Below are 11,338 nucleotides of genomic sequence, written 5' to 3'. Positions count from 1 at the left end.
AAATTGATTATAATTTATATCTCAAAAGGATATGCACTTGTGTGCAGCGTGAGCTGCTGCGCACTCGCACTGCAATTCAAGAGTTTCATAAAATATAATAACTTGCCATTTCGGTTTGTTTCTCACCAAACCCTCAGTATAGGCCTACCTTCAGAATGCTTGGAATATACGCAACGAGATGCATATGATTATTTTACGACAGATATGCATCGGCTTAAAAAAAAAAAGTCACCATTCTCTGCCATTAAATTGGCAAGTGCCAGCAGGACATTTGTGTGTTATTAAGTAATAAGCCTTTAGAACAACATTAAGGTGAGTAGTGACTCTAGTTCACACAGGTCCAATAAATTGCGATGGGTTAAATAAACTCAATAAGCAGACAGGCACGACTACAGTCAAGCGCAGACCAGTATTGAAGTGCACAGGAAATAAGCAGCAGTCATATTTAAAGCAGTTTAAATTAATACTGAGTACTGATTGATGTTCACTTGGATTTTTTTCCCCATCGAGGGGAAATAACTTAATACTCTGTAATTTATAGTCGTATGGTAAAATGTATATTTTTAATTGTGTAACGTTACGTTCAAAATAACAACAAAATGTCATGCCATTGAAAAATAAAGAGAACAACAGAATGCGCTGCTTTAGCGCGTCTCGGTCTCCTTGAGCATCTTTCTGGCGCATGCCACAAACATGAACCACAGGGAATACTTGTCTTTTAAAAGGCTTAATTTAGATGATTTTACATTAAATGCATCATATAAGTCACTTTGGAATAAATCACAGTAGGCCGATGTATCATGATAAAAAAGCGACTTTACAGTCTGGAAATACTTTAGGCTATAGCAAATTATTTCTCGGACCCCCTATCACTTTAAGAACCACTGGTCTACACAGAAGAAAGACCTGTCTAGACTCTGCCCCGGTACGAGTTGTGTCGAGCTATTCATTAGTCTGTTTGATGAGAAAAATATAAAATTGATCAAATGTGTTAAGAATCCATACAACTGCAGCAGTGGAGGACTATTATTCTGCTGCGTGATACTTTGGAAGATCTTCGGCTGACCAATCAGCAGAAAGGGGCGTTTAATTCCCGCCCACATGTAGAAATCGAATATTCAAGCTGTTTGTTCATTTTTCCACCCATGAACGAAAAACGAAAATTTAAGCTGAAAAAAGAGTTGTTTTCTAATTTTTTTACTTTCAATATTAAATCAAAAAACGAATGATCGAACGATACACGGATTAACTTTGGTATTTTGATTCCATTTAAAGCTATCAAATAGTTTCAAAACACAGCATTTGAATGGCAAAGGTGGATGAGAATTCTGTACTTTATTGGTGAAGGTGGCGAATCCACGGCGGCAGGTGTTGGTATAGAAGTTCTTACAGGTGTCCTCAAGACAAGGTCGACATTCCTCCCAGGAGGACTTTAGAGACTCCTTACATTGCTGCTCGGCTTCGTTCAGCTTCTTTTCTATATCCTGTGCAATCTCTGCTGCCCCCTGATGGTGCAAGAAGCCAATGACAGGTTTCGAACATTTATATCAAAATGGCACTTTTATGTTTACAATTTTTTGTTTAACACAACTAGAAAGACTGTTTATTTTGGTTTTTAAAAAATCCCATTTAAATATTCACTGACCTTTTTCTTCTCCCCGCTGTGCCTGAGGGACTTCATGAGGTTTGCATGTTTCTCTTTGTTCCTGGCCATCACCTCCTTCATTTGTTTGATCCCAAACAGTGCTTTGCTGACCTCCTGATCCACCAGCTTCTCCCCTTCCTGAGACAGGCCTGAAAGACCATCACGTTTCAGGTCATCTACATGTCATTAGGTTGTTCCCTGGTTTTGTGTATTCATTTGAGCACATAGTCATAATATTCATCTCTTCTGCTTTAGGATGCACTCACCTTTGAGAGTGCTGGCTGATATCGGAGGCGGGGCAGTATCAGGGGCACAATGAAAGGCCCCCAGAGACGCCAGTAAAACCAGAGAGAAGATCAACGCCCTCATCCTCAGCAACTTCAAAGGAGTAACACAACCTGTTTAAGAAACAAGTAGGTGGTTTAGAGACTTTCATAAAATAGTTGTAGCTATTTTTTTTTGAAAGGCTTTATAATATATAATACACAATAATAAGACATCTTGTCTCTCCTTTTTGTCCCCAGTCAGTCTCAGAGTTTTGATCATGAGAATGAAGGAGCAGTAATAGCTGTGAGTAACCACTGAGTGGCACTACATCTTCACTGAAAATTCACGGTTTAAAGAAATTCAGTGTTTTATAACTTACAGTCAGTATATGACACTCTTTAGTCCGTGTATCTAATCCATTGTTATGTTTGCTTCCAGATACTTCCACTGAGAATCGAGGCCCAATTCTCTAGAAGCTTCTTTCTGGGATTAAGTAGGTGTAATATGGGATCTATTAAGCAGTTTAAGAGGTTACAGAATGTGGCTTCATATTATAGAGCCAAACAAGTCTTGTGACTTGCTACCCAAAACCCTCCATTTGGTCTTCTTTTCAAGATCTGCAACCAGACATATGAGGTGTTATCTTAAGAGGCAATGCATTCTAGAATATTCTAGAAATACCACCAGAGGTGCACAAGTTCACCAGCTTTACTTCATTACCATCTGTTGTCTTAAATGAACACAACAGAGCCAATATATTTGGTAGGTCCATGTCAAAAGCTAGTGTTGTAAAGCTGTCACAACATATGTCTGAGTGCTGGTAAAACGATCAGTACATAATTTTATGCCATTGATATTTGTGGCCAAGTTTGTTACACAATAGTGTCTGCATTAGTCAAAATGAGGATGTGCTTTTAAATCACTGCTTAAGTATTTAACAACTAAATGCCACAGATAACTTCATTTAGTATCAAATTAGCTCTGTGATAACATCCTAAAATTATCTGTAGATTGTATGTGCATGCCTAATTGCTTATATTCATTATTGATCTGTTTGTTTTTAGATCATCATTATCAGTGATATATCAACGTGGCAATTCACGTTTAGCATATTTGATTTCCGTCCACAGTAAAATACACTGTGTAATCATACAGTACTGTCCAATTAAACATTTCAGGATCTTTACAAAGTATACAATAATATTATTAATGTAAATAAACCATAATCATATTTCACTATATATTATGAGAGATAAGTAAACAGAGCTATCTAACATTATATGAAGATCAAAGGATAGGAACTCACCAGAAAAGTCCTACTGATGTCTGACTATGCAGTGTGATTAATGCTGTTTGCTGCAGAGGGAAGGTGTGTTGTTTATCTTTACCTGAACACTTCTATTTATACTAAGTAGAACCAGAGACGATCCAATTAAAGCATTTAAAGGTTATGACCCTCCAAGATGTCAAAAACAAAAACTAGCTTTTGTTTAGCTGTTCTCAGTACCTAGTTACACATATTTACAAACATGCAGCATTTTTATATCAGCACAATGATGCTATCTGGAATTTGTATTTATTAACATGGTAACTTTTTTTTATGTTTTTGAAAGAATCTTCTCACCAAGGCTGCATTTTTCGAAATTTAAAAATACACTAAAACCAGCACTATTGTGATATAATATTGTATTTTTTCTGTTTTCTATTTTAATATATTTTAAACTGTAATTTATTTCTGTGATGTAAAGCTGAATTTTCAGCAGCCATTACTCCAGACTTCTGCATCACACAATCCTTCAGAAATCATGCTGATTTGGTGCTTAAAAAAACATTTCTTATTATTATCAATGTTGAAAATTTTCACAAAACTGATGAATATTTCTGTGAAAATTGTGATAAAGTACTTTTTCAGGTTTTAATGAATAGGCAGTTTAAAACAACACCATTTATAATTATTATTGTTATTTAATGTCCTTGCTGAATAAAAGTATAAATTACTTTTTTTTAAAAACACAGGAAACTATTGAATGGAAGTGTTTGCTAATTGTGTTATGGTATTTTTATAGTTTTACTTATTTTTTAGAACAAAGGTAAATTTGGGTAAAGGGAAATACAGCAAAGGTAAATTTGATAAGTTTTATGATGTATATCGCAAAGTCTTAAAGTCTCCAGGTTTCAAATTAACCTTGCATATATAACGAAGTAGAAATTGGCAACAAAGACGTGGTGTAGGCCCACATTCCCCTCACGTTTCTCATTAGCGCACCATGTCCTTGTAAAAGTGCCCTCTCTTCAGGGCTTGTGACCCTGAAAATAGTATTTTCTAACCTCTAATGAGAAACAGCAATATGGGCCACTGGTATGTCCATCTCTGCTAAGTATAAACACACCTGTTTCTCATAACCCTATCTGGACCTGTCGTGCTCATCTAGTGCCAAAGACCTGGCAGTTGGCACGCCGAGGGTGAATTACTGGATCTGAGAGCACGGAAACCTCAGAATACATATAAACAGTAACGACAGAACATGCTCTGAAAACATTGCTTTAGTATAAAACCTCCTTATGAAAAAGTACCATGAAAAGTTGCCAGATTAGTACCATATTGGATGTCCTTCAAATGCTGTAAGCTTTCAGAATCATTTTCATTTCTGTAACAACAGTAGCAACTATGGTATTTTGGTGGAAACTATGGTCACCATGGCAAAGTTTGAAAGTAAAGTGTCATTACGAAGGTCAATAAAAATGGATAAGTCACCTGCTCTGGCACAAAAACTTCCGATACTTAAGAGGGCACATAAAGTCGGTTTAGAGCCCAGCAGTGCAGCTTTAATACGTTGGAGCAGTTTTTTTTTTTTTTTTTTTACGTTAGCGCTTAGCCTCGTTAAGTTGGAAAAACATTTCTGGCCAGTGTGGTGCTAGACTTGTGTGGTTGCAGCGGATCACACGATTCTGAACAATCCAGCGGGATGTCAAAAAATTCATCACGGATCCCTGTGGCAAAGGGATTTAGAGAGAAATGCAAAGAAAGAACAAAATGAACTGTGTGCTTATTAAACCCGAAGGGAGCGGAACAGTGCTCAAGCAGTGTTGCCAATTTAGCAATTTTGTTGCTAGATTTAGCAACTTTTTCTTCCAAAAGCACCTAGCAACAAATGTAGCTTTTTTTAAAATATTATTTGGCAACTTTTAGCAACTTTCTATAAGTGATTCAAGCGATAAAAAGGCACACATTTTCCATCTAAATTACACAAAAAGAGGAAACCAAAGATGCCTAGCAGTGCACACATCATGTGAATTAACTGCTATTTGCAATTGTTCAACAATAATTCAACGGATCTGCATGCTTTCCAATTGTTCTCGTGCTGGTGCTTTGATGTCAAACACTGATCGATCTGCGCAGCGCCGCTTCAAGATGAACACACCTATTGTGATACACCTTGTTAGTAGCTGTGATTGTTGATCAGTTAGTACACTGTAAGAAAAATGGAAAGGGTACTAGTAATTTTCCAGGACATTATCCGTCATCCATTATCCGTTGCAACTCTGTAATTCTGTAACCCAAAAAAACACAAAATACAATGCACAATTTAAAATGCAGGTACAAAAAACCTGTGAAAAGTCAATAAGGAAAATTCCTTCATATAAACATAGTAGACTATTTTTACAGACTTTTCTTAGAGTGTAGCATTCAAACTAACTACAAATACACTGCTTAAAAGTATAATTGTTCATAGTGTGTAGTCTTACAAGTTTACTAGCTAATAAAAAAAAAACTTAAATTGTAATTGTTCAGAAATGTGTGTGTTCAATAATTCAATGTTCTATTTACAAATACAGTTATTTATATTTTCATATTATTTTATAATGCATTTATATTATTTTACGAACAGTTTTAAACTAATCAAAATGAACATATACAAAATATATTTTTTGCTAAGATTTGATGCAGCGACAATTTTGCGTCGTGATTACGTGATTATATCACAACGTCATTTAGCAACTTTTAGCAACAAATCGACCTTCCTTTAGCAACTTCCCAAGAAAATTAGTTGGCAACACTGAGCGCAAGCAATTTTGAGCAACAGTCAACACACACAAAGGACTTTTCACTTGGCAGCCTTGGGATTCAGAGCCAATACGCTGCATTACCTAAGACATTTATTTGAAAAATAGCACCATAATTGATTAAGAAAAGATTCAGTAACACTTTATATGAAGCATATATACAAACCTATATTATCATGTTAATGTTGTTGTCATATAACACATGACACTTGGTGTTGGACATGTTTTATTACATTAAACACATGATCAACACGATATTTTTGAACGCATTATGATCTTTTGTAATGGAGAATATTGTCACATTATAAGGGAGAAACTATCAAAATGGAACTTGCTTTTAACCGCCTATTACAAGCTTTTCAGTCTAACTTTAAATTTAAAATGATGTAACATAATTTAGGAAACAGTTAAATTAATAATTATATAATGTAATTATAGTATTGTGTAATTACATAAAGCTTAAACGGATAGTTCACCTAAAAATGAAAATGCTGTCATCATTTACAAGGGTTATTTATTTATTTATAAGGGTTAGTACTACACAGTATCAGTCAAAGCTGTGGAGACATTGGTATTGTTGTATTTTGTAACTTTGTATTGTGTGTGGTAGATGCTGTGGGTTGTATATGTTGTCCTATTGTCTTGTTTTTTTTTATTTGGACCTTGAGTCTGTAATAAAGATTGAATTGAATTTACAAACCCGCCACTTGTTACAAACCTTAAACAGAGTTAATTTCTTCTGTTGAACAAAAAAAAAGAAGACATTTTAAAGAATGTTGGTAACTAAACAGTTGACGGTAGCCATTGACTTCCATAGTATTTTTCCCATATGGAAGTCAATGGTTACTGTTATATGTCATCAGGTTGTCCCTATCCGTTTAAAACACATGACAACATCTTGCAGTGAGATTTTACTTTGTTCACTTGCTTATCCACCAACTACAGAGAAATATTATATTAGTATAGCATTTGTAAAGTAGTCATTTGTATTTAAGAGGGGTGTGAACTAGATATTTGAAACCTACACACAAAACCACTGCTAGAGAAAACACTCATTTTTGTAACTTTACTTTGTAGTTACTGATATAAAGCTTTCATTTGTCACAACTCCAGTCTTCACTTCATATACATTATTCCAGCCTAATAGTCGACATAAAAGTGTTGATAAAGACTTTTTTTCTACACTGAAAGGTTGGCCCATGCTAGGTTTTAACCCATGTTAAGCAATCATCACAGTGGTGAAGAGCAGTGCAGAGTTTAAAGGTATTAGAAATGCTGAGTTTTTGGGTGAACACAATTACGTTTGAGTTGTAAAGTTTTCTATATTGTTTCTTTGCCGATTAAGATTTCACAGCACTCCAAGCTCAACAAAAACTAACTCGTGCAACGTGTAAGACCCTCCCATGTGCCAAGACGAGAGGAAGTTTAACTCCAGATGCGGTGCGGCACGTTCAGAGTTTCAGAAAAGAGGAGGCTGCTGCTGCTGCTGCTGCTGCTTTTCATCTGGTTTCCCTTTAAGAGATTCAGTTCATGTAGAAAACAAGTGGACTAACAGACACCCTACGGACTGCCAATTTCTCTCTGGTTCTCGGGTTGCAGCCAAAAGGCAGAAGAGGAGGCATCCTCACTCACCTCAAGTGAATTTCCATCGCGAACACGTTCTCATGGAGAGAGAGAAAAAGTTTGCGTCTTGAGCAGAAGTTTGTAGCCTGCGACTCATTAAACATCGTGTCCACGAGTTTTTCCTTTTGTTGTTTGAATTGTTTTAAGTTTAGCGTCAGTCACAGGGATTGAGGGGGTGATACACATTCTACGCATGTTTCAGGTGGAATAGTAGCATCTGTGAAACTTCAGTGTGGATTCTTGAGTCCCCGCTATTGTCATGAGATTGATGTGAACTTTTGGCTCGTGACGGAACGGTGTACCTCAGTTTTACCACAATGAAGGGTAAGTTGCATTTCAAAATATCCACTGTTTACACATTTTTAGTGCACTGTCTTTTTAAGAGAAGTCTCTTGAGTCTATCCACGCGTCTCGCTCTTCAGTTTTTTCTGCTTTTCTTCCTTTCTCTTGTGAGAGGAATGTGTGTTACTCCAGTGCACGAAACATCTGTTTGCGATTAACTGCTCGTAGTGCCTAAAGTTGGCGGATTGTTTGGCTGAACTGTTATAAGACAGCTGAATAGAAGGATTCGCACACAACCGTGTGTTGCTGACCCGGCTATTGTGTGGGATGTTCAGTGACATTGCTCCCTTTATCTTAAAAAATCAAAACACGTGGCCACGTTAAAAATGAAACATCTGGCGGGGTGTGAAGATGTTTCTCTAAGGGTTGAACAACTTGTGAAATCTCATTTCTGCCAAGTTTCTATTCAATCTGATAGACTTCAACGTGTTAATGTTCAGTTAAGTACGTGTTTGGATTCATTATTTTTAATTCAAACTTAAAAGTTTTACGCACAAATAAATTAACAGAACTTTTGAGAACTATAAAAAGTAAATGTTGATATTAAAATAATGTGCACTGACATGAGATGAATAATGCAGATATAGCCTATCAGTCTTCTAGAAACATCTTTTGATTCTGCATGAAGTGGGTCCACCCTTATGGATGCAATCATATTGAGATCACATGATCAGCTTTTTTAGGTGCTTCTATAATGTTTATTTCATATAGCTATATTTTAGTCGGTTCTTTTAGTCAGGTAGAAAGAACTTAGAACGGGAAAACGGAACAAAAGATAAACAACTTCATTGTTAATCAGCAGCAGCAACAAAACATGTTTCATCCAGGCTAAGTATAAACTGCTGTACTATTGGGATGAATAACAAAAATGTAATGAGTGCAGATTTAAATGTGTCATGTGCTCTTAATTCTAAGTTACAGTAATTTGTGCTGTGGAAATAAAGGGTCAGGATTATATAATTAAAAATGAAAAGGTCCTCTGTATTGGGTTGTTCCAAGATGTTTTCCATCTCAAATGCACCCCAGAATTTAAATGTGTGACTCAGAGAGCCACTTACAGTAAAAACAACCCCCACATCTCCCCATCCTGGCTCATTTTGCATGTCCAATGGCCAGATGTTTTGACAAACACCAAGCCTTCACATCACATTTTTGTGCCTTATGAGTTACGCAACATTGAACTTCTTCTCATTTTTAACCAGAAGGTTGCCATCTAGTGGAAATATCAATGTAGCCTAAATATTGTGTGAGTTCATATTGAACTAAAAGCAATATATGCGACTCAGAGAGCCACTTACAGTAAAAACAACCCCCACATCTCCCCATCCTGGCTCATTTTGCATGTCCAATGGCCAGATGTTTTGACAAACACCAAGCCTTCACATCACATTTTTGTGCCTTATGAGTTACGCAACATTGAACTTCTTCTCATTTTTAACCAGAAGGTTGCCATCTAGTGGAAATATAAATGTAGCCTAAATATTGTGTGAGTTCATATTGAACTAAAAGCAATATATGGATGCAGCCTCCATATGGCTTTAAACAAATCTTGCTTCATTGGAAGTGCAGTTTGAATGCAACTGGAATTGAATGCAGTGCAATTAGAAAAAAAAAATCACTTCTTAACGTGTCTCTAAAAACAGGAAGTTGTGTTTGTTGTCACTGTTTGTGTCAAAAAGTGGATTCATGTGGGTTGCCTGGATTTTGGACTTCAGATAAGTAAAGTAACTCATCTTTTGGTTAGATAAATGTTTATTTACCATAAAATCAATTCAAAGTATTAACATATTAATGATTAGTAAACTGAGCAAAAGGCACATTGGAAAAAAAAACTAATAAGGGTGTTTAGACCACACACAGTGAATTGTTGTTCCCCTGAGTAATGGTCATCCGCAGTCTTCTGTGATACTCCTCCATGCATAGCATTTTTAACCTCGAAAGTTTTATTTCAAGCAATATTTCTCTTGCAATGTGAAGTTTCTGACCGTGGCTTTGTAAAAATATTGTTTTTTGGTTGTGTGGGAGTTTTGTTCCTTTGCATTTCCCAGAGTTTTGTTGTTATTTTCAGCTAAAATACTGAAATAGCTGTCAGCATCGGTTTACAATTCTTTGTCCCAAGCTGTTTGTTCCCTGGTTTTCCACTCTTGAGGGTTGTGCTGTGTGTCTGTCCAGTTGGATGGCTGGACTTGAGGTCACACTCTGTGGGGTTTCTAACGGACTGTTCCCCCACCCACCTGCGGTTCTGACTCTGGTTTAGTATCAGAGTGAGGGGGAGTGGGCTCCAACTACAGAAACATGTGTTCTTTCTTTATTTTCTCTGGCCTTGGACAATGACATATAAAACCGCCTGGAGTCACCCCTCTCCTTTCCCATGAGCATGGTAGCCACAAGAGAGAGCGCTCCAGGACAGGAAGAGGAAGTAGAGGATGGTATAATTTCGTTAACTCGTGAATGGACCATCCTGGCCAATGTTATTTCAGCAGTCAGATGCAGAACACATGCTTTTTATCAATTCCAAAGCTGATGTTATGTGTGTATTTATGTTATTTATCTCAGCATAATATACTGACCTTGTTTCTGAGGAAGCATGAATATTGTCATATTTATTTGGTGTTATGACATTTCAGAGCTTGTTGTCTGTGCCTAGTAATGTATAATATATTAATGTTTCACTAATATATATATAGGCCTATTTAAAGAACATATGAATATTGTCACATTTATTTGGTGTGATGACATTTTAGAGCTTGTTGTCTGTGCTTAATAATGTATAATATAATATTTCACTAATTTCTCTAACTCCAAACTTTTAAAGAACACTATATATAGAGAGAGAGAGAGTGTCAGTGAGTTTTTTTTTTTAAAGAAATTAATACTGTTATTCAGCAAGGATGTATTGAACTGATCAAAAGTGACAGTAAAGACATTTAGAATGTTAGAAAATATTTCTATTTCAAATAAATGCTTTGATTTTTAACTTTCTATTCATCAAAGAATGCTAAAAAAAAAGAAAAATGTATCATGGTTGCCATAAAAATATTAAGCAGCACAACTCTTTTCAACATTTATAATAATAAAGAAATGTTTGAGCAACCAAATCAGCATATTATAAGTGATGAATGATTATTAATGAGTAATGACTGCTGATGTGCTTCTTTGTGTGTTTATATATATTTAGTGACTTACAGTAGAATCATATAGAATATACATTATATTAATGAATATTATTTTAGGACATTATTTGATTAACAGGCCTGCAGCACTTGCTATATACTAATTTCATTGTCATTTGTTACTTTTGCAGACGACTTCACTGATGAAGAGGAAGTGCAGTCTTTTGGCTACAAAAGGTTTGGTAAGTGTATTGCAGTGCCTGATGAATTTGCAGTCAGTTCA

General features: G+C 35.9%; 2 protein-coding genes across 6 annotated transcripts in view; one reads left to right on the top strand and one right to left on the bottom strand.

Moving 5' to 3' along the window:
* The window catches only part of LOC107584165 (clusterin-like protein 1), a 9,449-nt gene extending 6,153 nt beyond the window's left edge, over window positions 1-3,296 (bottom strand). For all 4 annotated transcript variants that reach the window (XM_016270677.1, XM_016270692.1, XM_016270671.1 and 1 more), the window contains exons 1-4: window positions 3,219-3,296; window positions 1,912-2,043; window positions 1,646-1,794; window positions 1,335-1,505 (exon numbers count right to left, since the gene is read on the bottom strand). In XM_016270677.1, coding sequence (XP_016126163.1) covers window positions 1,335-1,505; window positions 1,646-1,794; window positions 1,912-2,014 — 423 coding nt within the window. In that variant the 5' untranslated portion in view covers window positions 2,015-2,043; window positions 3,219-3,296. The remainder of the gene's footprint in view (window positions 1-1,334; window positions 1,506-1,645; window positions 1,795-1,911; window positions 2,044-3,218) is intronic.
* A 4,133-nt stretch (window positions 3,297-7,429) lies between these two features.
* The window catches only part of colec12 (collectin sub-family member 12), a 34,982-nt gene continuing 31,073 nt past the window's right edge, over window positions 7,430-11,338 (top strand). For both annotated transcript variants that reach the window (XM_016270658.1, XM_016270647.1), the window contains exons 1-2: window positions 7,430-7,924; window positions 11,247-11,297. In XM_016270658.1, coding sequence (XP_016126144.1) covers window positions 7,918-7,924; window positions 11,247-11,297 — 58 coding nt within the window. In that variant the 5' untranslated portion in view covers window positions 7,430-7,917. The remainder of the gene's footprint in view (window positions 7,925-11,246; window positions 11,298-11,338) is intronic.

The sequence above is a fragment of the Sinocyclocheilus grahami genome, unplaced genomic scaffold, assembly GCF_001515645.1.
Source record: "Sinocyclocheilus grahami isolate Dianchi unplaced genomic scaffold, SAMN03320097.WGS_v1.1 scaffold5.1, whole genome shotgun sequence".
Taxonomy (NCBI): Eukaryota; Metazoa; Chordata; class Actinopteri; order Cypriniformes; family Cyprinidae; genus Sinocyclocheilus; species Sinocyclocheilus grahami.
Note: the sequence above shows the minus strand (reverse complement) of the source record. Positions and strands in the feature narration are given on the sequence as shown.